General features: G+C 41.7%; 1 protein-coding gene across 1 annotated transcript; it reads left to right on the forward strand.

The window, feature by feature from the left end:
• Positions 1-25,492, forward strand: GPR137B (G protein-coupled receptor 137B). The gene is made up of 7 exons (XM_059841652.1): positions 1-492; positions 9,177-9,226; positions 14,129-14,351; positions 18,178-18,331; positions 20,303-20,427; positions 23,259-23,383; positions 24,887-25,492. The coding sequence occupies exons 1-7, from the start codon at positions 124-126 to the stop codon at positions 24,996-24,998; spliced, it is 1,158 nt and encodes a 385-aa protein (XP_059697635.1). The 5' UTR covers positions 1-123; the 3' UTR covers positions 24,999-25,492.
• Positions 25,493-25,938: the final 446 nt, after the last annotated feature.

Here is a 25,938-nt window from a genome sequence, read left to right on the forward strand (position 1 = left end):
AGGAAGTGCAGCTTGTTTTCTTTCATTTTCTTGATTCCTATGCTGTAGGAAGATGAAAGGAGAAGGAGGAGGAGGCAACAGCGGCAGCCAAACTTAAATAATTCTGACGATTCCCGATATCAAATGGAGGCCCCTGAGTGGGACCCACTGAAAAATGACACCCTTCCGCCGACCCTGACGCCAGCTGTCCCTCCGTATGTGAAGCTGGGCCTGACCATTGTATATACTGTTTTTTATTCACTGCTTTTTGTGTTCATCTACGTCCAGCTCTGGCTGGTCCTTCACTACAGGCACAAGAGGTTCAGTTACCAAACTGTCTTTCTCTTTCTGTGCCTGTTTTGGGCCTCTCTTAGGACAGTGCTCTTTTCATTTTACTTCAAAGACTTTGTCACAGCAAATTCTCTCAGCCCCTTCATCTTCTGGCTTCTTTATTGCTTCCCAGTCTGCCTCCAGTTTTTCACCCTGACCCTGATGAATCTTTACTTCACACAGGTAAGCAACAGATATTTAGTTGATTAAATCTAGCTGAATGGTAAAGCCTTATTATGTGAACATCATGAGAAAAATGTAATTTACAAATGTACCTTGGCAATGCAAAAAGCAAATTTGTTTTTTATTTAACCTCTGGTCTATATGCCAGTGATCAGTGTAACAATGAAACCAGAGCCTGAAGTGATCACTGCGAGAATATCAATTAACAAGTGTGCTGTCTATAAAAATAATTCGGAGATTGGAGAAAAAATGTATAGGAGAGCTTGGAATTTGGACACCCAAAATGTCATTTTATTATTATGCCCTATTATTGTTATTAGACTTTAAAAACCTCCTGTCTTACCAGACTTGATCTCTGTGTGCAGTCCGAATTGTAAATCTGATTTTGCCAGCAACAGACCCCCATTCCCCGTTTCTTCATAAGTTGGCTGACGTTTCACAGTGAGGTTTCTATTTTGTGTATAACAATCAAAACTGTTGATGGAATCCTACTGTGGGCCCAAATTCCTGTAAGGATCTGTATTACAAACAGCTTTGACACTGTTCAATAAGTGCTAAGTGTGGTGCACAGATGCACCCTCTATGCCAAGGACTCTCTGATGTAAAGGTAAATTCACTGTATATTGGAGTGAAGGAAATAGTATCTCCATTTCAGGAAGAGGTCTTTAGAGTGTATCTGTGCCACAGACATCTGAGAAGTCAGATGAGTTAAGCTGCATAGGGCTCCAGGTTGCTGCAGCTAGAATTGCTTGGAAATATTTATGGTGAGCATGGTGATCTTGCACTTGGCTGAAGTACGGGATATTGGCATGCTGAGACAAAGAAAGGCTGCTGGGCCTGCCTAAGATCTCACAGGAAACTTGCAGGAGGGCAGAGTCTGGATTCTTTACCTCCTCAATCCCACTGCAGTGCCTGGAGCAGGATACCAAGCCTGCACTCATACAGCCCTGATCAAAGTCCACTTTCCCAGTGCAGGAGCAGTTGGTCAGGAGAGTATCAGCCAGCCCTGGAGCACACCAAGCAGTGCTCAGGATGCTTTGGGTGTTGCTGTGTGCCCCACTTGGAACCAGCTTGGTGCCTGGGGCTGGTGCTTCTGTAGTCCCCATGGTGTTTAACAGTACTCTGTAGTGATGACAGGCCTTATCAATTCTGAATAGCCTGACTGGAGACATCAGGCCCTTGCATGCAAGGGCTGCTGTCCCAGAGCTGGAAAAGCAGCAATGGTAAGCATGACAGCTGTAAGAAGATCACTTGAGTTGTAGAGGGTATTAAATACTTAGAACCACATACCCAGTTTTGTGCTTAGGTTTGCTTTCATGAATTCAGTGTCTGAAATGCCTGCTAACTCACCCTGCTCCACTCCCTGGTGCTTGAGATATATTAAGGGATTACAGGAACCTTTCATCTGCATACTACTCAAATCCAGCTCAGGCATGTGGTTACCTATGCTTTATCCCATGGCTGTTGTGAAAGTCATTTGATACCCGTGCAGCTTCCCAGGGTCAAATGTCCATCAGCACACAGTCCAGCCCATCACAGTGCTGGGGCTAAGTCACAGCCTGGGGTCACACTCTTCCCTCAGACACACATGTGGGGCTGCTGTGGAAGTCTGGAGGCAGAATGCAGCATCCTGGCTCTTGGCCAAAAGAAGCCTGGCTGGAGCGAGCACAGGGGGGCACAGCAGTCTGTGCAGTAGTGTCAGCACTCAGGAGGCTTAGTGCTGCAAGTAACATTCCTTTTGTCTGAGGAAGATCTGAAAAGACAGCACACAGAATGCACACATATGTCCTTTTCACTTATTTTTAGCATTGTTGTCTGATAGCGTACAGGAAGTACAAGTCAGTGGTTGGAAACAGAAAAAAAGCTGAGGCTATTGGTTCTGCCTTTGAGACAGAATTCCTGCTTTGTCATCCTGAGTTCTCCAAATCTTCCTCTGAGCCCCTCTGAGAAAGAGTGGAATAGTTACCCGTCTTGAAGAGCTGCTGTGAGGCTTTTGAAACAATATTTGCAAGGGACTTTCAGAGTTTGTGATGTGCGTCATAATCTTTAAATACCTTGGGCCACTGTAGACAGACTTAAGAATAGTATTGTTGTTTGCTCTAGAGCTAGTTGCAGTCGGTGAAATTTAATCTCAAATGTCTCCCCAGCTGAAACAAAGGTTTAAGAAATACAAGCACAGCCATTCTACAAATGCATGACAGAATAAATGCATATATTTTTAATTCACTGTTATTAATTCTTTACTTCTAACCATTAAAAGGTGGTTTGGCTTGAAATTCAGCATCTTCTATATAATGTACATCTAGCTTTCCACAGTAGACAAGCAAGAACTAGTGTGAAAGGGGTGGAGAGAGAAAATTTTGTTTTCAGTAATGGCTTAAAACTTCACAGACCTGTTTAGAAACAGCTTTTATCCTTTTATTCTCTAGAAGACAGGCAAGAAGGGTCTGCAGCTGTGTCCCACTGCTTGAAACCCCTTCTATTTCACTGGTGCTTAGCTAGAGGGAAAGAAGTGATCTGTGTCTAGTATAGGTACAGAGCACTGGAAGAGATTCCATGGGTTTCTGGAATTCGTAGGTTTTTATTATTTTATCTGCTGTACAGCAGTCACTATTCCTCAATGTGGCACTTCAAGGAAAACCTATACATGTAGATGTGAGAGGAAAAAAAGTGGTTAAAAAAATATTGCAAATCCTCCTGGCCAAACAAAAAACTCATTTGACAAGTGCTTGAGGGCATTTTTCGAATAACAAGCACCTTTGAACTTGACGGAAAGTTAGCCACAACCATTCTCTTTTTTAATAGGTGTCCCAAAGCCATAGGGAATTTCAGATGTGTTTTATGTGTAGCAGGACAGATGAGCCCTGATGACATCAGCACAGCAGAGTTTTGTCCCCAGACTTGAGCATCAGCAGCTGCAGCAGAAGAACCTCGAGTGTGTTGGAGCAGGTTGCTAAAGCAGGGGAGCTATGAACAAAAGAGAAGTTAGAATCAAAATAGTTTTGACTCAAAACAGCATCTTTGTGTTAAGAGCCAAGCTCAGGGTCCTTTGATGCAGTGTAATGCCCTACTTAGGGTATGTAGAAAGGATGCTGCAGATAAAGCTTATAGAATATTGGTTACTCTCAGAGATCCCATACTGGAGAAAATGAATATGATTTTTAATTGAATAAGTAAATGTGTTAGAATTTATTAATCCCGTGTCTGTATTAATTTCCTTCTAGAGAAAAATAATAGTGTGATCTACCCTCTTAGGAGGAGAGGCCCTCTGCCTACTTGGAAATCATTAAAATAAATCTCAAATGAAGATGAGATCCAGTGGCACTTTTGTAAAACAGTAGCACACCAGCAAGTAACAGCATTGTACCAGGACAGAGCAGCCCCCTGATCCACCACATAGGGAGCCAAGGTGCATTTCCACCTCCAGAGACTAGAAATCTCATAGAGATATTTGCCTCACACATGCAGCTTCCAATGTTTTATTTTCTGACAAATAACATATTTTTCCACTTTAAAGGGAAGGCATCCCAGGCTAATGAAAAATGTGAGGATTTCAGGACTTGGATACTCCTTTATTTATGTCCTCAAATCTTTCCTGTCCCTGACAAGGGGACACTGAGATGAGTCCTCAGACTTTACAGTTAGTGCTGTGAGTAAAAGAGTAAAGAGGCTCTGGGAAAAAAAAAAAAATTGCCATTTCTGGTGCATGTGAGGGGTGGGCAGAGAAGGACTTGCTTCACTTTGTCCTGTTTGTTCAGGCTTTGCACTTCCCTGGGGAACAGAAAACAAATGAAGCAGGAGAGAGGCTAGGATGGAGGGTTACAGGCTCAAAGAACAAGGTCAGGGCCAAAGACCATGAGCCATAAATTCCCTGAAAATCCCAGGCCTCCCTTGTGGCCAGGCACAGAAAACAGTTGGGTGGGCTCTAGGTTTTGTCATCAGGTTGGGAACTTCTCCAGGATGGAGGGAAAGTAGTGCTGAGCTAAAGAGCTGTGAGACAGTATGGGTGGAGTATGCTGGTAGGCAGATTTTACCTCTCCTTCCTCCTCCCTAACCATCTTCCCTTTTCTTTGGCATCTGGATTGAGAAACTTACCCTGCCTCCCAGGCAGTGCTGATAAAATCAGGGACTTTCAAATGAAGAGAAATTCTACAGAGTAAGACAGTTCTGAGGGGAGCTGGCCATGCCTGGCAGGGTGAGGTAAAAACAGCACAAGGCTTTCAGAAAGTTTTCATGTATTTCAGTGGAACCAGAGTAAATGGTAGCTCTGGGAGGAGAATTAAGAAAATTTCTCATTCTCTAATTACTGAGGATAGCATTTCAAAAGTTCTCACCAGTGAGAGAACAGAGAGGGCTTTTTATTTTGGAGAATTTTTTTTAGCAGAAGGTAATAAATCATATATTATAAAGCTTATTATTAATTTAAAACAAGATTTCTATGTATATAGAATTACACAGGAGTCTAACTGCATTTGGTAAAGCATCAGCAAATATGTTCTGTAAAATGCTGCCCTTACTATTGTATCTACAGAAGACAAATTGCAGTTGCAGATTGGCTGGCTGTCAGCATCTGACATGAAGGAAGAGGTCATTTGACTTAGAAAATAATTTGATAGGAAAGCTACTCTTGAAAGTTTACTGTGGCTGTCAGCCCCCACAATCATCCCTGTCCTTTTAGGACTATTTTTACCAATTTATGGAAGACTGAGGATGGTAGTGAGTCACATTGCCCATGTCTGTAGGCCTTACAAGCTGTGTAGAATTTAGAGAGTAGAGGGAAAACTTGCCTGTTTTGGGAAAACTGATCCAAATAAAAGAATGAACATGGAAGAAAGGGAGAATGGGGAAGGTGGGCCTGGGACTGAAAGATACGCAGCTGAAGAAAGGTACATGTGCTGATGATGAGATTGTGGCAGTATTTTCGGGTTTCAAAGGGAAGTTTGCATGGAGTGTGACAGAGGAAGAGAGGGACGTGATGAAAGGAACTGGGAAGGCAAAATGCATGCTATGGTTCTTGTAGGGTTTTTGAAGTGAGAAGTGGTAAATAAAGCTGAACTTCATTCCAGTGCAGAGGGCCAGCTTGAGACGTATGCAAGCATTTACCACATATCTGAGGCTTTTTGGTAAGCTGAGCTGTAGCTCCTGTAAAATTGAATTGATCAGCTAGCACAAGAGGTACAGCAGAGGTTTGTGCCAGTCATCACATCAGTTCAGCTAAATCAGAGCATGGACACGAAAATTGCTCCAGGGAGATTTTATTTTTCTTTTACTTTGGGAATATCTGTCTTGGCTTTGACAGCTGTTTCACTGATACTTATAGAGCCAAAGTGGCTCCTGATTAGCTGGAACCCCCATCAGCTACAACAGTCTGGCCCTGTCTGTCTGCTCTGCTGCCCAGCAGCTCTCCAGAGCTGTCTGCAGCCAAGCTGCTGATGGATCCCATGCCATCCCCACTCCTGGGGCCTGGTAAAATGTCTCTAAGGTCAGCTGTTTACATCAGTTCCTGCAATGGGAATTTTCTCTGGCTGTATGAAGAGATTTTTGGAGTCCTTTTGAACTGCTGCAGTTTTATATGCCAGACATATACCTCAGGGGAGTGGAGAAGGCGGTGTGAGAATCTCATTTGAGGTTTCCAACCCTTTAGCAGAAACAGAAAGTCAAAACAGGATATTTCTCCTTCAAAGAACAAGCAGAAGGGGAAATACTTTTAAGTCTAAAAAGTAACCCTTTAGACATAAGAAAATTAGCAAGGACTTTCACTGCGTTTTCCATGTTCATCTTGAGCCTCTCTGAAAGATCTTTTTAAAACAGCCTACTCTCTGTTTGCTGTTTAGTCTATTCTTAGGAATAGTCTGGTTTGCTCTGGTTTGCTGGAAGACTTACTTAGATGAGTCAGATATTGACTGGAAGTTTTCTCAACACTGCTGCGAGGAGGGGCCATTGAGCAACCAGTCTCTTGAGCTAAATGCTAAAAGCAAGAAGCTGCACCCACACATGTGAGGTATATCGAGATCAGCTCCTGCCATCCTTACTCCCACTGAACAACCCTTGATTCTGTGACAATCCCATTGCTTACAGCAGGGCTACTCATGAAATAAAGCCCCATCAGTTTTTAAGCAAAGGTGGCAGAATCTGGCTGCCTGTGCTCCTGTCTAGCAGTGAATTGGTAAGAATTCTCCATGCCTAAAGTGTAGCTTCCATTCAATATGGCATCCTTTCAGTTTGTTTGGTTTTTTGTTTGTTTGTTTTTCTTTTTTGTTTCATCTTGGTTAGGGTTTTTCGTTGGTTTTTTTTTGTTTATTTGTTTGATTGGTTGGTTTTTGTTTTGGTTTTTTTTTTTTGGTACAGTACTTGTTTTCTTTCTTAATGGTCATTTTGCTCTGAAAATTTTAGAACATGTATCACCTGGGACAGGTTCACCAAATGCAGAACCACAGTAACAGCTGCTTTGATGATCTTAAATCTTGAGATCCCATTGGATCTGCAGCAGGAGCATCACATTTGGTTTTACCTAAGTTATATGGAGATTTTGCTGGGCAGTGGTCTTGGATTGGTTTATGTGGCAGTACCTTGTGACTTAAGAGGGATGAGTTTTTGGGGAACCACTGGAGATGGTATTTAGGAACTTAATATTTGCTAGGTTTTGTGAAACCAGAAAAACTCACTGCCCACTGGAAATTGCTCGCCATATGAAGTTCTTTGCAGGGGCTCTGAACTCTTCTGTTCAGTGCAACTCCTGAAAGGTGTCAGAATTAATGGTACAATGTGGAGAAGTGATACTCACAAGAGGTGAAGATTGTGGAATGACCCTAGAGATGAGGATTACTCATTTAGTTTCATTGAGGTCAGTAATTTGCTTCCTCCCTCCCTTCCAGAATAAGAAGGGTAGGCAATAAATCTTGTACAAAAAGTATCTGAGAAGTATTTTGAACCTTTCCCCTTCTCTGAAAGTGACAGCTATTCTTTATGCACAGCAGAAGTGCAGAACATTTGCAAGCCCCTTGTACCTTTCCTTTCAAAAGTAAGTAAATAAAACAACCTAAAACTTCCTCCTGAACTCCTGTGAGATTTCATGATCCAGGAATTTGGAGAATGAATCACAAAACTCTTCAATAAGGGATACTATCAGAGATGTTATCTATTTGAAAACAGTATCAATGGTTGCAGAATATTTTTACAGACTTTTTTCCCCCAAGTTTTCAATTTAATTCTCAGTTTGCTGAAAAACTCTGCTGCTTCAGCTAGTGCTAAGCAAGCTGATGCATCACAAAAATAATTTCCATGTCAAGGCAGCTGTTTATAGTGAATAGGAGTTAAATGACAAGTTGTTCCAGGAGATCTGGAACAAGTTGAGCCTGATTTTCTCCAGATCTATGTCTCATGATTGACTCTCAGTTGTTCCCATAACTGGAGAATTTTTTACAATATTTTGCTATGCAGACTCTCTCCGATTGGGTGATGTGTAGAATCATTATGTAGGCTTCTCCTCACAGAGGACATATATTAGATACATTTATAGAGTTCCTTTTTTCTATTAAGTCATTGATTTTTAGAAGGATGATAAAGGACCATGTCTTTGATACTTCAAGCATTTTCCCATCAGTTTTCTGAAGTATTTTAAGATTAGTAGAGGCCAGATAAAGAGACTGACAGGCGGACACATGTCTACAGTCACATTGTGATCATTTAAGTCCTGTTTCCTTGGGAAAGCATAAAAATCATAGCAAATATTATGCAAACATAACTAAAGGGCATGCAAAACCAAGGTAAATGGATAAGATAGCATAACTTGAGGGGAAAATGATTGGGAAACCCAGAATAAGTCATGCATCATGAGGTTTTTATAATACTTGTAACCAGTGTGCATTGTTATTGGTTTAAATGAAGATTTGTAAACTAAATTTTTGTTTTGGAACATTTGTAAACCATGTTTTTGTTTGGAAACCATGTTAGCTTATAAAAAAGCAGTGATACTTTCAAGTGATTTTTTAATAAATAAGATACTAAACATGGTAATATATTTTTGTATAATTTCTGATGATGGTTAAACAACTATGACTGATGGCACCTAGCTACATTGCAGAAAACTTGTCAGTATTTTATCTTTTCTGGTACAGCAAGCCAACTGCTGGGCCTGAGCTATCCCTCTGTAAAAGCACGTATTGTTGTACAGTGAAGAGACAGTCAGCAGAAGCCAAATAATACCTCAGAGTAAAATAATGAGTTTGGCTCTCAATGGCATCTTTTTGGCAATGCAACATGAATGTGAAAATATATATCTAATTTCAGGCTCTTCATGGGAGCATTTGGCCTGGTGTGAGCTGGTCTGTGTGAGAGACATGTCCTGTCAGGTCATGTAAGAGCCTACAATAGCTTCCCTCTATGGTTATGCTGGCATTGATCCTTTTGTTAATACTGGTATAAAGGACCTTATTCCTAAACCAGAGTAAGTGAAAATAATGGTGTAGATAGTTTGTATACAAGTGCATCTGATAACATGCTGAGTTCTAGTACTTTGCTTAGAGCTTGCCTGCTATGGGTAAGCAATCCATGCAAATCCGTTATGTAATGAAACCTGCCATGACATATCTTGTGGCCTGTGAGACAGAATTGCTGTGACTCACGCTCTCTTTCTTTGCTGACATGTATGCTATGTTTGATGCAATATTGTTTTTGTTTTGCAGGTGATTTTCAAAGCTAAGTCAAAATATTCCCCAGAGCTACTGAAATACAGGTAAGAACTTTGCAAACATTCAATGTGGGAGGGAAAAATACAGCCGTGTTGTATTTTCTAATTTGTGATGCTCATATTTCAGCTATTCATATTTGTATGCCAATGTTTGATGATGATGGTTCTGAAGCCACCTTCTTCCTATGACCTTTAGGGGACTGTGTCCTTTCTCAACACAGGGATCATTTTTTAGATAATCACATATTTCAAAAGCAAATATTTCAAATGTGAGTGGAAAACACCCACCCTGAGGATTTGTTTATTGGTTCTTAACATTTGTATTACTAGATAAATTCATATCCAGTGCTGAAGAAGCAAAGTGATGTTTTGGGTTTTTTGACAGGAATGAGTGGGAGTGGGTATGTTTTAACCTGTGAGGTCAATGTAATAGAAGTCTTAAAAATTTTGGGAAGATGGCGGACAAATTGTGAAGAGAAAGAGCCAGGGAGAATGGATTCAATTTCGTGATGAGTTTGGGAGCTTATAGATAACCGCCCCTGACTCGATAGAGCTGAGGTTATGGTAGATTTACATTTAGGTGGAGAGATTAATTTGCCCTCTTGTTGTGGAGGAGAAGCTGTCAGGATGTATTTGAAAGAAGCCCAAAGGGCCGTAATGTCCAGAAAGCTCAGGAAGAGCTCAATAAATTAATGTTTGTTGTGCCAATGCTTAAAAGCCTCAGTTGGGCAATGCTGTTTAGAAGGAAGTGAGAGAGAGAGAGAGGTTGTCTCCATTCTAAAGAAAGAATTTACAATATGAATTCAGGATAGGAAAACAATAATTTAAACTGCAATCTGAGTTGTTACTTGCTGACTGTTAGAAGTCTGTATCAACAGAGCAAATAACACTGCCCTTCTCTAGAAATTTGTTATCCTACTCGTTTTTCATACAGCTTGCGAGTCAATCATCTGTACCAAGTGCTTTGGGAATCATGTTTGGTATAAGGGCAGTACAGTGAGAGCAGACTTGAGGTGGGCTGGGGAGGGCATGGGAAATGCAGAGTGTGATGGCTGACTCAGGAATGTGGGCTCCAGGCTGAACAGCTTTGAACCCCCCTTTTGCACTCTGGTTCCTGTGAGAAGAAAATCCAGGAGTATGGGCAGGCAGACAAGCAGAGCACACCCCAGGAAGGTCCCCCAGAGCAGATGTCACTGCCCCTGATGGGGCACACGGGCAAGAGAGACAAAGAGGATGGCTGTGCATAGAGCCAGCTCAGGGTGGTGGAGGGCTGTCTGTGGACAGGTTCCTGCATGGCTTTAGAGGTGAGAGCTAGAAGCTTTGAACCTCATCTGTTACTGATGCTTGTGGCAAGGCTTTATTCCTGAACACTGCTTGAAAATGTCTTTCTTGAAGCACAGGGAGCTCGTGATATTTAGTCAATGCCTATGAAGTGACTCCATTAGCAGCTTGCACGTAGCTTTTGGAGCATTTTGTTCCTAAATACAAATGTACTGTGGCTAGAATTACTCATGCACAGACTACCCTCCTCACGAGAGCTCCATGTCCACCCTGACTCTTCCCCACTGGATTTCTAATACAAATCACTCTAGGACCTGGCCTAGTTTTTTCTTTCTTGTTCAGCTCTGTCGGTAAGGGATTTCAGTTGCATTTTGTTTTAACATCTCAGTCTCAGTATGAGTGTGGCTAGTTTGTCTAAAAGAGCTATATTAATAAAGCTGACCTCATTTCCTATCTTACACAGGGCAATTGAAATTATGTAATATGTGCACAACCACAGATGAATTAATTCACAAGCTAGTGAAAGCACACAGACTTACACAGTGCCTTGTGTTGGAAAGGTTTAAAGATCATCTGGTCCAACCCATGTCCCGTGGGCAGGGATATCTTTCATTAGATCAAGTTGCTGAGATCCTGAGGGAGAGATAAATGATGGAAAGATGCAAGGCCTACAGACAGGTCTGAAATCTGCACTTATTGAATCCGATTTTTCTTCATTACTGAATGTCCACTTTTTCATTTTTTCTCTCCATTTTCTTTAGTAAGTGTTAAGACCCTATTGCCTGGTATTGCCATTTTTGCAATGTAAAAATGGCAATAACAGGCAATAGGGTCAACAGATGATAGCAATATAAATGGGGCAACTGAGAGGCAGGACTTCTGTCTGTGTACTGACATGGGTCTCAGAAATCGGAACCATTTCAGATGCCAAAAAAACCCCAAAAAACAAACAAATAAAATCCTATAAATCCTATCGGAGATCCAGAAGCTTAAGCAAACTTTATTCAAAACAGCTTTTACAATATTAGTGAAAGAGCTCAAGGTGAATCCTGTGCCCAAATTAATATTTAAACAGTCCTTCTGTCTGTCTCCCTGGACTTGGGGATTTCTTACTGTCACCAGGTTTTTGGATGAGGTTTACTGTGCTGTGTGTGCCTGTCTTGTTACACACAAACCTCAAACACTGCATACAAAATACAGTAATTTCAAACAGATTTTCTTGTTAAACGAGGCAAATCTCACTGCATTTATTTGAGGTTTTGTTTTCCACTCAAAGAAAACTTATGGGTGCATTCAGCCTGACACAGAAGGAACAGAACAGCCTGGCATGTGTCTTCCCCAGCCAAACCAGATTACACAAGGCTCCTTTAAAGACCCATCCCAAAGTGGGGATTAGGCACAATAGGCCTTTGAACTTTCACTTGCACTTTCACTGGTGCAATCTGGAAACACCTCTCCTGCCCTGCTTTTCTGTTTTCTGTAAAACTCCGTATGCTTCTTCATGCCTTGTAGGTGATCTTGTAGTTGAATTGTGAAGATACTTTCTGTCTTTAATCTGCTGAGACCCTAAAGCCCTTCCCCTAGAGAGACAGTCTGCATCTCTATCAGCGCTTTTCCATAAATTTGGCAACAATGCTTCTATTGCATTGCAAATCAGGCAGCCATTTCCCCAGCCACATCATGTTAATAAGGGGGCTGGAAGATCCTCATGTGAAGAGCTGCACAACTGACTGGCCACGACAGCTCACCCTGGCACATATGGGAGTGTGTGGGCACGAGAGTGTGAAAGCCTCAGGGGTTTTTTTGCTGTCTTTTTTTCTTTTTTTTTTTTTTTTTTTTGGGGGGGGGATTTTTTTTTCCGAAGTCTGCAGAGGAGGAGCCTGGCCTGGAAGCCTCTCAGCCTTGCTGGTTGCAAGCCAGCTTGATGCTGCATGCCAGCATGCAGGCTGTGCTGCAGCAGAAGGTCCTTCTGGCTGAGGTGAGCAAGAGGAGGGCATGTACTTACAGTCCCACAAGCAAGGCAGATGTAAGAGTGTGCCCTTCCTCACAAACCCCCACAAGGGGACTAGAGATGGGACTTTAGGAGGGGAAGGAAAGGAAGACATGTGACCACCATTTAAAGACTTCTGAGCTACTAATAAAAGCTGTAAATATACCACCATTACAGAGGAAACCGTGTGAGAGAGGAGCTTCAGGAGTGCAGCGCTTCCTGCATTGGACTATGAGGTTTAAAGGAACTACCTCCAGCTGCTTATCCTAAAAAACAGAGCCCTGCCCTGGGAAGTTAAGAATGAGCACAATCTTCCTGCTGAGAGGGAATTTCCGTGCCTGGCAAGGAAAAAACAGCATCCTTGCTCACTGCCAGATATAGCTGGAAAGAAAGGCATTGATTCACAAGCTTTTGGGCTTTCAGTTCTCCCTGTAACACAGTTAAAATATCTCAAATACCTCCTTTCCTGCCCTCTGAAAAGAAACCAGCTATGCTTGATTCAGCTTTGTAGCATATTCTTTTGGGTTAGCATTGAGGCTAACCCAAAAGAATATGAATGTGTGAAAGGAAAAGATCCCCATTGGGTAAAGTATTGTTAAACAATTGGAACCAGATTCCTCAGGGACAGTCGGCATGTCTGTTGTCAGCAAAATTCAAAGTTCCCAACAGGCATGAAAAGCTGGGGCCAAAACCTCTTGTTCAGTGACTGCAGATTATGCATTTTATCAGTAATTTCCTTGGTCAGCAATGATAATGAACTAAGCAAATGCTTTAAATGGAAGCATGTGCTTTTTTTTTTTATTTTTCCTAATGGAAAGCCCCACAGGTTTGTGTAGGCCTAAGGAAGAATTGCAAGCAGTAATAAATAAAAAAATTCCATACCATTTAATACCTTGATTACATGGTGGGCTAATATTGTAAGTATCAGTGCTAGGTAGGTTGGAAAAGAACCAGATGGATAAAAACAGTCCAACTCCTGGGCTTCTGTCTGTCACATTTTGGTTCCAGGTCTGCTTCTGTGGTGGTGTAAACACACATTTTTCCTGGCTGAGATGTCAACCCAGAATCAATATGCATAGTTAAATTTCTTGATGTTTCTTTCAAGAGGTTGACCATGACCAAATTGTTTAGAAAAAGAGACAGAGATGGAAGCTAGGGAACCAGTAACTTGGAGATTTTTCCTGCTGTTAGACACTTCCCTAATTGGATATCTAATAACAAACATTAACAGTCAGTGATGCTTTACGTGGCAGTGGTAGTGTAGTAAAACCAGGGTCAAAACCAGTCCATTCCAGGCAGAGGTTTTTTCTGGGAGTGATTAGGCAGAGGGTTTGTGCTGTGTATGAAGTGCACGGTCTAAGAAGGTTCATGTGTTTTTTAAGTAGTTTTTGAGAACTGTGATGTTCAATTTTTGCTGCAGTCTTCCGTGTTTTGCTGCTTTATATTAGTTGCTTTAGTTACAGCTTGTTGTGTAATTGTAAAAACAGGTTTGAAATGGGCTAGGTTAATCTCTCCAGCAATCTGGAGCACTTTGATTTTGGCTCAGGCAGCTGGTTACTCTGTCAGCTGTGGCAGCCCAACACAGGCAGATTTAATTTCCCAGAGTGCAACTTCCATCTCATGATCGACACTTGCTGAACAATGTTGCTAAAACTGTTTTCTTCTCACTCTCCCAGGTTGCCCCTCTACCTGGCTTCTCTTTTCATAAGTCTCCTCTTCCTCTTGGTGAATTTAACATGTGCAGTATTGGTGAGGACACAGAATTCAGAAAGAAAAATCATTGTCTCTGTCCGGGTGGCAATTAATGACACATTGTTTGTGCTGTGCGCTGTTTCACTCTCCATCTGCCTGTATAAGATCTCCAAGATGTCTTTAGCCAACATTTACTTGGAGTCCAAGGTAAGGTACATTTTCAGTTCTTTTCAAGTACCTTCTGAGATACAAGGGCAGTGCAAGGCAAAGCCACAAAGCCTGAGAGCTGGAGGCCTTAAACTTCACAGCCTGTGCTTGGCTGGCCATTGTGTTCAGTACGTGAATTAAATATTAAATAGTAGCAAGAGAGCTTTTGGTTAAAACCAGTGATCCCAATATGTGGTTTTGAGGCAGATTTTGCATAACTTTTAAGCTGGATTTTCACAGCTCTTTTTCAAGCAGACACTGCTTTCTCTGGGTCCCTTGTCTGAAGACCACTTCAGTATTGCAACATAGAAATGGCCTGTACTTCAAAATCCTTCAGCTTGTCCAATCATTGACTAAGTTAACTGTTTGAGGTAGCAGCATGATGAAGATAACTCAGAAAAATATGAATCTCCCTTTATACGCTTGCATATCCTTATATATATTCCTATAGATGATGAGAATGTGTTTTAAAAGATTTAATATATTATAACTCAGCCAGCTGGGGAAAAGGGTTAAAAGGTGTCTCCTATTACTCTACAGGACGTTCTTTAAAAAAATATTGTTAGGTTTATATCTTTGGACACATTCAGTGGTCAAGGACCTGGGTGGCATCACATAGGCATGCAGTGTTTATTATAAAATCAGTGAAGATGTTTTGTATCTATAAATAATGAAACAAGGCTTTCAAAAGTCCTTGCACTTGCAGAAGACAGTTAAATCTTGAATTATCAGTTTAACCAATAACATATTGCTGTTACCACAACAAATCCTTTAAAAATTTAAGGTTCAACTGCTATTTAGAAAACTTTATCACAGAATTCCTCTCTACATTTACCTAATCAGATGAAATAAGTACATTTCCTGTTTAACCAAATCCGGCCATGCTGCACAACAACTAAAAGTTCAGGGATGAATAGAAGATTTAAAAACACAGCTCAGTTTTGTTTCTTTCAAGCCTGTCATTTGCTGACCAAAGGGCACTGGCAATGGATTATTTTTATTAGTAAGAAAAGTTTTTTTTGTGCTGCAAATCAGGGAAGCATAAATCTCTGTAACAAAGCAGTGTTAACCAAAAGGAGGCTTTGGTTCTGTTTTAGTTTGGTTTTGGTTTTGTTGTGTTTTCTCCTTCTGCAGGAAACCCAACCTTCTTCACTCCAAACTATTTCACAAAACCCAAAGGATCTCTGATGTTACTGCAGACAGGAAAGGACAGAACACTCAGCTGATGAAAGTTTGAATGTGGAAATGGGAGTTAAAGAGCGATTTGCTCCTCCTTTCTGCTGACCTCAGATGGGAGTTCCTCTGAGGGTTTGACTGCATATACTTTAGGGATACAGATGACTGAAACTAGCTGTGAATAAAACATCCTGGTTTTATCTGCTACTGTTATGCCAACAAACTATCTAGAGAAAAAAAATCCATTCTCTGCAGTGATATGACAGAAATACTGTTGGAGATAATGCATGCTCTGTGCTGAATGTAGGTAGGCATCAGTACTGGCAGCCTTTTATTTGCATTTCCCAGTTGCTGGCATATATCTTCTGACCACATGTGAAAACACATTCATCTCCATCACCTGGCATGGGGAGCCATCGTGGTGCTCTGTGCCAGGGCTGTGCCAGCACCAAGGAGGTGCACAGCCTTGCCCTTAAGTGCTGACTTGGGCTGGTTCTCTGGTGGGACACACTACCAGCTTGGGGCTCCCCTTCTTTTCTGCAGGGGCCTGAGACAGAAAAGCGATTCCTTTTTCCTGGATTTACTTTCACTGCTTCCTTCTCCCTTCAATAACCCACTAAGTGTATTTGAAGCCTTTGTAGTGTATGGAAACAAAGCCAGGACTCTTTTATCTGCTTTTTTGTATTTGGTGGGATGGAATTTTGTTAAATCTCTACACATTTAACTATTAACTGTTAAAGAATGACAGCTATGTAGGGAAATCTATACAGGGAAATACCAGCCCTGTTCTGCTCTTTGCTTCTGCTATCTGCAATCTGTAAATGCCACCGAGCTGGTGTATGGTATGTGCCAGTCAGCAGCTTCTCTCTGCTCTCTCTCCCTCGGTTTCCATGACAGCACCACTGACTTGTTAGTATTGAAGGAGAACAGAGAAGTGCCTAGCAAACATTTCCTCTTTAAAGCATTTCCTGCCTGCTGGTATTGCCACAGCTTTCATCACCTCTTGCTATGGATCTGGCTTCAGTTCCTGAGTAGCTGCAGTCTCTTGGCTCACTCCTGACATGGCTGCAGGTTATGGCCTGGTGAATGGAGGTGTTTCCAGGCTGTTATCAGCTGGAATTCAGAGACATTGACTGCCTTGGGTATTTTCAGAGCCTGGCTGTTCACTGAACCAATGTTATTTTGCTGGGAAGACAGGCAAGCTTGTTTTCCACAGACTTTTTAAAATACTCCCTGAGCTTCTCTTAACGTATGCTCACGGTGGATGGAGGTGGGGGGGCAGACTGAGGAGCTTGGTCAATAAAGCTGCAGGGCTAATAGTCAACAGCATGGGTGAGCAGCACTGGAGCCCTGGTAGTCTTCTGAAGTCCAGGAATTCAGGACATGGTGGCTTGATGACTTCCCCTGATACTTCTTCAGCCCTTCTGCTGTGTCTGCTCTGCCAACCACAGTGCATTGAACCTCTGACCCTCAGCTGCAAACCTGGAAGCAGTGTGTGAGCAGAGGGAATAAGGTGCAGACTTTCCAGTCTTCTGTGCTGGTTTAAAAGATCCTGTGGCAGGGAAAAGCAGCTTCTCTCTTGGCCTGTCTGTCTCACATAGATGAAAGGAACCCATCCTCCTGGTGTGGGTCTCTGCCAGGAGAGGGAGAGGGCAGGGCTAGAGAAGCAAATGACTGCAAGGCAACTTACCTCTAAATGCACACAGCACATTAACCCATCTTTCCTCCTTTAGCTGTGCAAAGCACTATTCCAGAGCCAACTACAAAGAATTTACTTGGAGCTTCTTTCAAAGCCAGTCCCATTTTTGTACATCTCCCTGCATCTCTGATCAGACTCACACAGATCCCTGCAGCCATGGCTCCTGGATTCCTTCCTTCCTTGCTTTCTTCCTGCTACAACTCCTGTGCTGATGTCTCAGCCCCTGACAGTGACCCTGTCCACTTGACATTGTGGCAAGTCAGGCACCTACTCCTCTCACTGGATCAAGGTCTCTCCCCTGCATTGTCCAGTTTTTTCTCTAGGGCTTAGGAGCTGTTCCAGTTTCACACCTGCAGTCTCATTCCTCCCCTTGTACTCAAGCTGCCACTCTGACTGCCCTGCCATGGTCACTCTGCTCATAGGCTGTGCTTCCACTTTGTCTCCTCTGTGTTGACATTAGCTGAGGCAGGATGTTCTGTTCCTGTCCGTGCTGTGTTTAAGTGCTGACTGTTATGACCTGCTCCGTACTTGTGAAATTGGTGCAAAGCAAGCAGTTGTAAAAAGATGCAAGGTTGCATCATGCTAGCCAGCATCTGATACAGGATGCTTTGTAGCTAGTGCAGAGCTGAAGGCTGAATTCTGTCACTCCACCTCATGCCAAGTGTGGGTCTTCCGTGTTTTCACTGCTCTGAAAATAGCACTTGTTCAATAAAATGTAAAAATTAGTCACAGCCCTTCTTGGTAAGGGCTGGAACTGCTACTATTGCCTGGAAACCATTATGCTGATAAAATGCAGAAATATACATAAAATAGGATATATTAGCCAAAGAAGGAAAGACAAAAAGTCAATTGCATGAGACAGACTAGCATGACAACTCTTGAAGTCCATGCAAAGCAAAATTGTTCTCAACTTCCCTTATGAATAATAACCTGTGCTTAAATCTCTTCCAGGGCTCATCTGTCTGTCAGGTGACAAGCATAGGAGTGACTGTAATACTACTTTATACCTCACGAGCCTGCTACAACTTGTTCATCTTATCGTTTTCCCAAACCAAGAAAGTCAACTCTTTTGATTACGATTGGTACAACGTGTCAGATCAGGCAAGTATGAAAATATTTGCTAATGAGAAAACCTAATTCTCTAACTGATTATTGACTTCCTAAATGCTAAACAAGAGGAATAAATATATTCCTAAACAAGAGGAATAAATTTATTCAAACTCTATTTTATTTCTTTTATTCAAGGCACTTGTTTTGCTCCAGGAATACAAACATCTGATAATTTTGGCATAAAGATAAAAACTTCAGTTCTGTGCTAAAAGAAAAAAGTAACCACAAGACAAATAATTTTAAAAAGTCAATCTTTTATTTACCTTGATTTTGTTGTCAAAAGAAAGAGCACCTTTTCTTAAAACATGCATTTTGTCCACTGTAAAGACTGTATTGTACTTAGAGAAGCAGAAAAACAGTACTTGATTCCACTGAAATGCTCAGTTCTAAGACATCATAACATCTCCCACTGCCATCCAGAGCTGTGGGGTTATTTACTTTAATTCTGGAATTAGCATGATAATTTCTGTTGTTTGAGGATAAGGCTACGACTTTTCCCAACCTTTAATTGCAAGTGACAATTTACACTGAAAACTAACAGTAATAAAAACTCTAAAGGAAATAGCAGGGGATTCTTTATTGAATTCTAATAAATTTCAGCATCTAGCTCCTTTCTTTGCTTTGAAGAGTGTATTTAGGTCCCAGTATTTTTCCAGCTCTGGGGCCAGGGTCTGGATCATGAGTATATTTTGTTTGGCCTCAAAATCCCATGTCTCCCCTGCAACCAGCAAGCACCTGCAGACCCAAAGCAGTGTTCCCAGCCATGCAAGGACCTTGTATTACCCAGGTGGCCAAGCAAATCTGCAGCCATTAACAAATTTCTGTTGAACAATAGGTAAAACTCTAATTAAGAAGTAGGTAAAGCGTAGGATAGGATTGCCCTGAGGACCTTGTTAGGAGTAAGTTGAGTAGGGTCTGTCAAGGGACCTTTAATCAACCCTGCTGCAGTGCAGAGCAGAGGACTGCAGGTGTTGCCAATGGAATTGGAGCACAGAGGTTTAGGCAGAAATGCATTAGGCTCTGACTTTCTCCTGAATCAAACAATTTCCCTCTTGTTAAGCCCTGAGGAGTTGCTGCTGCTCCTGCTTACCCCTTGCAGGGGACAACTTGTTCTCTGACTCCTACAGGCTGGAGTAACAGGGGCTGGTATGGCCAGATTTTCTTGGTCCTGTTTGCCCTCTGGAGGCCAAGGTTGCTCACTGGGGGCTGACTGGCATGCTTTTTAGCCCTTGAGTTACTACTACATTTTATGAACATCTCTTCTGGCTTGTGACATTAGGGTTGCATGGATTTTGGGGTAAGTTATTTGAACTATGTGTAAAGGGCCTGGAATGAAAGAGTGGGTACTCAATTTGGTACCAGACTCAAAAAGACACTTTTAAAATTACAGCCCAATAGATGTACTGTAGTATTGCCTCAGGTCACCGGTGAGAAACACCCTTTTCTCTTCTGTACAAAACACACGAAAAAACAGGATTTGCCCTCTGTAGCTATGGGCAATGGTGGAGATCTAGAGAGAAGATCAGAGCTAGTGCTGCAGTGCCAGCAGGGTTATTCAGCCTTAGAATGTGCACCAATTTGAACAGATCCAAGCCTTTCATTTTTAAAAGCAATGCCCTTGACCGTTGATTGTTCCTTTACAATTATCTCCAGCAGGAAAGGGACTGGCAAACTAGTTTCTCATTACCTGAATTTGATCACTTCATCAAGTGATTGCTTGTCAGGCTTTTAAGCTGGGAAGACCCCTGCATTAAACTGATTTTTCTGAAGGAAAGATAGCAGGAGGAGGAAAGGGAAATAATGTACCCAAGATATCATACTGATTTTTTTTTTTAGTATGCTTTTAATCATTAGCCAGGTTGATCTGGCTCTGCAGAATGGAATTTCTGGCATTGCCCCCTGCACTTTCAAATGAGCTACCATCTTTATTTTTAAACACTTTACTCTTTTACTTTTCAACAGGCAGATCTGAAATGTCAGCTGGGAGATGCAGGTTACATAGTGTTTGGAGTGATCCTTTTCGTCTGGGAACTCCTGCCTACTTCCTTGGTTGTGTATTTCTTCCGTGTCCGAAACCCTACAAAAGATCTAGTAAGTGAAATTTGTTAGTGTATTTGCTAGCGTAATGTCCAGGCAGGTCTGAGGGGCTCAGCTGCTGAGGGATCTTTTGCTTCTTTACATTCTGACTTCTCTTTTTCAATGTGTCCTCGGCAGAATAGGAGCAACCAAAACTTCCCACTTCTTTATGCTAACTCCTCTTGAAAGAAACTCATCAGAAAGAAAGGCCAGGTGTTTATCTAAAAAGTTTATCTAAAAAAACAGGAACTTTCTTAAGGGTGGGGGCAACTTCCCTTTGAGATAATGCAGCACGTTATTGGAATCAGTGGAAAAGGAGTTTGTTATCCAAACTTGGCATCTTTCATCACATAGCAGTGAAAATGGTTGTGTGCTAACTGTTCAACAGGTTTTGAAATAATAGATTAAATTTTTTCCAAGTCAAAGACCAGTGGCCATAATAAACACTTGCCGATTTGTTGGCTATTTCAGAAGACCAGAGATTAAGGTGTGAGTTGTAAGGATAATTCCCAGTAAATGTCTTTAATATGTAAGTAATTAATAGATGGACAAGCATTTTTTGTAGCTGCAAGCAATGTCTCCAGGTTAGCTGGTTGACAGGCACACAGGCAATACCAGCCCTCACTAGGATAACTGAGGTAACGTCTCTGTTTCTGTAGGCCAAATAAAACCAAAGCTAATATTACTCAAAAGGGATGTGAATGGTAAATACACAAGTAAGAGAAACAAATAACAGAATAATTTTCTAGGCATGGTGATGGGTTTTTTCCTCATATGCACATTTCAGAGACAATGCTAAAGCCAAGATGGACAAGGAAGTAATACCTGACATTGCACTAAGAAACCCCATGGATCCCAGTGTCTGTGACCAAAAACATCTCAGCCTCACTCCTGCTTAGGAGTTAACAAGGACAACTGCAAAGAGAAGAAATGTTTTTAAGTACAGGCCAGAGGTCCTGCTCTTTTAAAAAGTAACCACAGAGAGATCTCATTTCATTTAAAGTGGGCTTAATAAGGCTAGACCTGGTGGCCAAGTTTGGATAGTGTGGGGGAGATTTAGAGAGAATGAAAATAATGGAAGTGATCTAATCACTCATTTTGAAAAGCTGATCCCATGAGGGCTTGGAATCCTAATCAAATAAGAGCTCAAATGGAGTCAAACAGGCAGTAGTCTCCCACAAGAGCATGGCAGTAACACGTATAACATATTTTTGCATTGTAATTTGCAGAAAGCCTTAAATCTCCATAAAGACACAGTTCAGAAGAGGCAATCAGTGATATTGCCTCAGTATCTGCAATTGTATCCTGCAATCAGTATCACTTCTTTTATGGATAACTTTTTTTGGGTAAACATTATTTGTCACATGGGTTAGGTCATATATAGATTTTTTTTTTTTTTTACATAGGACAAAAATTTAGTGGAAGACCAGAAATAAGTAGAACTAACAAAAAATGAAGATTGTAGCAAAAGAAAACTGAACTTCAGTGTGAGGTTGCCACAAGAGGGAGACCAAGGGCCGCAGGATTTTAGGCTAATGCTTTCAATAGGCTGTTTGCCAGAAAGCATGGGGTTAGAATTAAAGCTAACCCTCCTTTAGTTAAAAAAATCATAACAACAAGTCTGATGAGGTTAAAATCAGAAATATTCTTTATTTTTAATAAACAATCCTGAGAAATAGTTCTTTGGTTTCATGGTTCATTTGGGACTTCAGAAACAAAAAGTTTGAGTAGAGGCATCCTGCATTCAGCATTACTCAAATATGAAATAATTCATTGAAATAATCAGCCTGGAACTTATAGCCTGGAAAGATCTGTCTGTTGGCTCTGGTGATGACACAGGGTTACAGCAGCATGTGGCCCTATGCCTTGCCATTCCTTAAACCAGACAAATGTTGAAAACGGGGGCATGACAGAGATGCACTTAATCCTCTTTCCATCTTTGTCAAAGTTATTTAACACATAAAATAAAGGGGGAGATCAAACTGCTCTCATTTTTAAGGCCATGGAGAAGATATCACCCTGGCTTATCCACAGGCACAGCAAACCCCTCTTCCCTGGGGATGGAAGCAGTAACTCAGTGGCTGAGGCTCAGCAGGTTCTTAGATGTCCCTCTGCGCTGTTTCTGAAATCAAACGATTTCTTGCATCTTGTATGTTTTCTGTCCTGATTCACGGGGAAATAATGTGAAAATGCTTTGTAAATGAAAGAGTTATATGAATACTCCTTTCCCTGTTTTGTCGAAGGACCTGACCTCCGGGTTTGACCCTCACAGCACATTTGACCCTCACTGTAGATAAGATACTGAAATTGGTTGGTGAGGGCCTAAGGGACTTTTCACATGTGGGTTCACTGAGCAGGATGCCAAGCTTCAACATGACCAGTTCCGATGGTAAGGGAGGTAAGGCACCAGGAGAGAGTGTTAGTAATGTGGGAGGAAAAAATCAAATCTCTTTATCTCTCGATATTTCATACGCTTCCTTCAGCTCCTCAGCTGCTTCCTACTGCTCACTTCAAGTCAGCTGCCTAAAAGCATGAAGTGTCCTGGATGGACAGGAATTCAGCAGAAAGGCTGAATGCAGACCGGTGGCTTCAGAAGAAGGTCAGGTGTTAGCTAAGAAACAAGGATAAATAAAAGCTGTTGAGATCAATATCACTGTGCTGGTAGAGATGAACAGTAAATGCAAAATTATTTCTGTTGTCTTCAGCAAATGCAAAACTGCATGTTTTATTTTGAAAACCACGAGGTAAGTTGGCAGCAACTTCTTCTGGAAGTCAGGCACCAGGCAATTGATGAACAGCTATTTGATACGTGTTGCAAATACTGACTGAGGTTTCCCATTCCCCAGGCCAATGCAGGAATGGTCCCAAGCCACGGCTTCAGTCCCAGGTCTTACTTCTTTGACAATCCCCGCAGATACGACAGTGACGATGATCTGGCCTGGAATATTGCACCACAGGGGGCACAGGGCAGGTGAGATACAAGAGTGAACCACTTGCTGCCCAAAACAGAAACTGGAGGAGGAGGAACTCTGACACACCACAGAAGACGGATGTGAATTGTCTAGCTGCAATTGCTGTGTAAATCCCAGCAGGGTGAGGGGAAGCTGAAGTGGGCAGGCAGCACTGAGTGACTGTGGGGATCCAAGGGCTTTGTAGACACTATAAAGACACAAGAATGAAAATCGTTACATAATTTAAGAATTGTACCAATGTCCTGCTCATTGAAAAATTCAGGTCAGAACTTTGTTTCATCCTCTGTTTCTTCCAAGAGTGGCTTCAGAAATTCCATTTACTCATTCAAGTGTGAGAGCAAGACTGCCTAGAAAAACAGCTGTCTCCCTGCTCAGGCAGAGCAAGGAAAAGCTGGACAGCACAGGCAGCAGCTTGTGATGGTTGTAGCGAGAGGCCTTTCAGCCTAGGTTGCCTTGTGACATGGCCAAATATCTCAAGGGTGACCTGAAATGAAGGGAGCATTTCCACATGGTGAAAGCTTAGAAAAATCCATCAAACTGCTGAAATCCCACACAACCTAGAACTGGCACAAAAATTCTGTCTTCTCTGCACAGGTGTGAGGTTTGGGAAAGGATCCTAGTCCAGGAAGGAGCAGTTCATATGAAAAATGGTAGCACTCAATTCAGAGAAGGCACTGACAGGACTCTATCCTTCCCTGAAAGGAGTCTTGGTCATGTTATCCCTTTGCTGTTGCTGTAGCTACACTATGATATGAATAGGTTAATGTTACCCAGATCTAGTTCTTGTCTCTCATTCAGGTGAGACAGTGTAGTCACTGTCGGTGAGCCCAGACCATGGCTCAGTAAAGCTGCACGCTCACTATTTACAGCTATCAATCATCCTATTCCTGCAGTAATTAGTTTTTCACATAGTAACTAAGCCTATGGAGAATGCTAGAGGTGGTTTTGAGCCAGCCTGGTATCCCATCCTAGAGCCAGAGGCATCCTGTCTTCCATACTGAGCCATCAGGGAGCCAGCCACACTGGTAACACATGCACAGCTCCCAGAGGAAGCCAAACCAGCCACATGCACTGTGTCATGATGCTCCAGGGAGAAAAGACAGCGTGGCAGAGCTGCAAACCATGTCCTGGGCTCTGGGACACAGACACAGGAGGTTTAGATCTCTGGCAGACCCTCGCAGTGCCAGGATGTGGCAGGGATGAGCAGCACCATTTCTGGGATTTTCCAACACCTTCTGGAACAGCAAATCAAAAAAGCCCGGGGTGGGGGGGAGTCTTTAGTGAACTGAGAGAATCAGGAAATAGAAAAGGAACGCTTGGGCCAAAATAATTGATAGATCAGAAAAATAAATAGCTGCCTGTACCCCTGGCTGGGAGTTTATTTTATTTTTGCACTTCAGCATGAGAACTATCTCTACATAATTCTATTTTCCCCATGTTCTCTAACTAGGTGCTTAAAGAACCAATCTGCCAGTCACTAATTCTTCTATTTTCTTTCTAAGTTTCTCTCCAGACTACTATGACTGGAGCCATCAGAACAACAGCTTCATGGCTTACATAGGATCCCTCCAACAAGATCCAGCACTGGACACAGACCGGCCAAGCCCTATTTAACTTCAATCAACTACAGCATTCTAGGACATTCCAATATTAAAACCAATGTTCCAAAAAACAAAGCTTAGCAACTTTTCCTCACCTTTTGGTTTTTAGAAATTTTCCTATGCACACATAAATGAAGAACCTTGCCATGAGCTTTTCATAGTTCAAGGAGAAGTATAAGCTAATGATTTAAACTTTGAAGACTGTTCCAATTAATACCTTGTTCTAAGCCATAGTATTTTGGCTTTGAATAGAGTTGTTAGAAGGTATAATTTAATCATTTTTATGCTCATTTTAAAAGAGCAAATTTCATGAAGTGAAATGGCATAATTATTTTCTAAGTATTTTTATTTTTACACTGTGTATAGTTAGAAATACATGATTATGATCAATATACTGTAAACACATGAATAGATTTTTCAAATGCATGACTGTTGCAATTTTTATGTGCACATAAAAGCCTGTAAGAAGACAATATCAGCCCAATTAAATACTGTCTTTTCAAGTTATTGCTATGTTTTCAGAGCACAATTTACTCTTTGGATGTCACTGCTTACTCAGTGCGGTGTGATAGTTGGGGGTTAGAAGTTATCTGTACCCTGTATTCTTCTAAGAAAGTAAGAGAATTGTATCTTCTCAGCAGCTTTAGGGACAGTCTCATAAGAGTGGAGAGGGGCGTCTGCTCCAACTGGAGCACTGTGAACTGCAAAACAAGCTGAAAATTTGCATGCTTGAAAAAGTAAAGCTATGCAATCCTGTCCATCAATCAGATCTATATATATTACATGGAAGAGTAAGTCAAGTACCTCACCAGGGAAAGGGATATGTAGAACAGTATAAATAAACAGACTTGTTTATTTATTAAGAACCTGGGAATTGCAGTGTGGGAATAGAACAAAAGCCGGGAGTACATAAAGCAGTAGAAACTTAAAAATGCCTTTCTGCATAACAAGCA

The sequence above is a fragment of the Haemorhous mexicanus genome, chromosome 3 (assembly GCF_027477595.1).
Source record: "Haemorhous mexicanus isolate bHaeMex1 chromosome 3, bHaeMex1.pri, whole genome shotgun sequence".
Lineage (NCBI taxonomy): Eukaryota > Metazoa > Chordata > Aves > Passeriformes > Fringillidae > Haemorhous > Haemorhous mexicanus.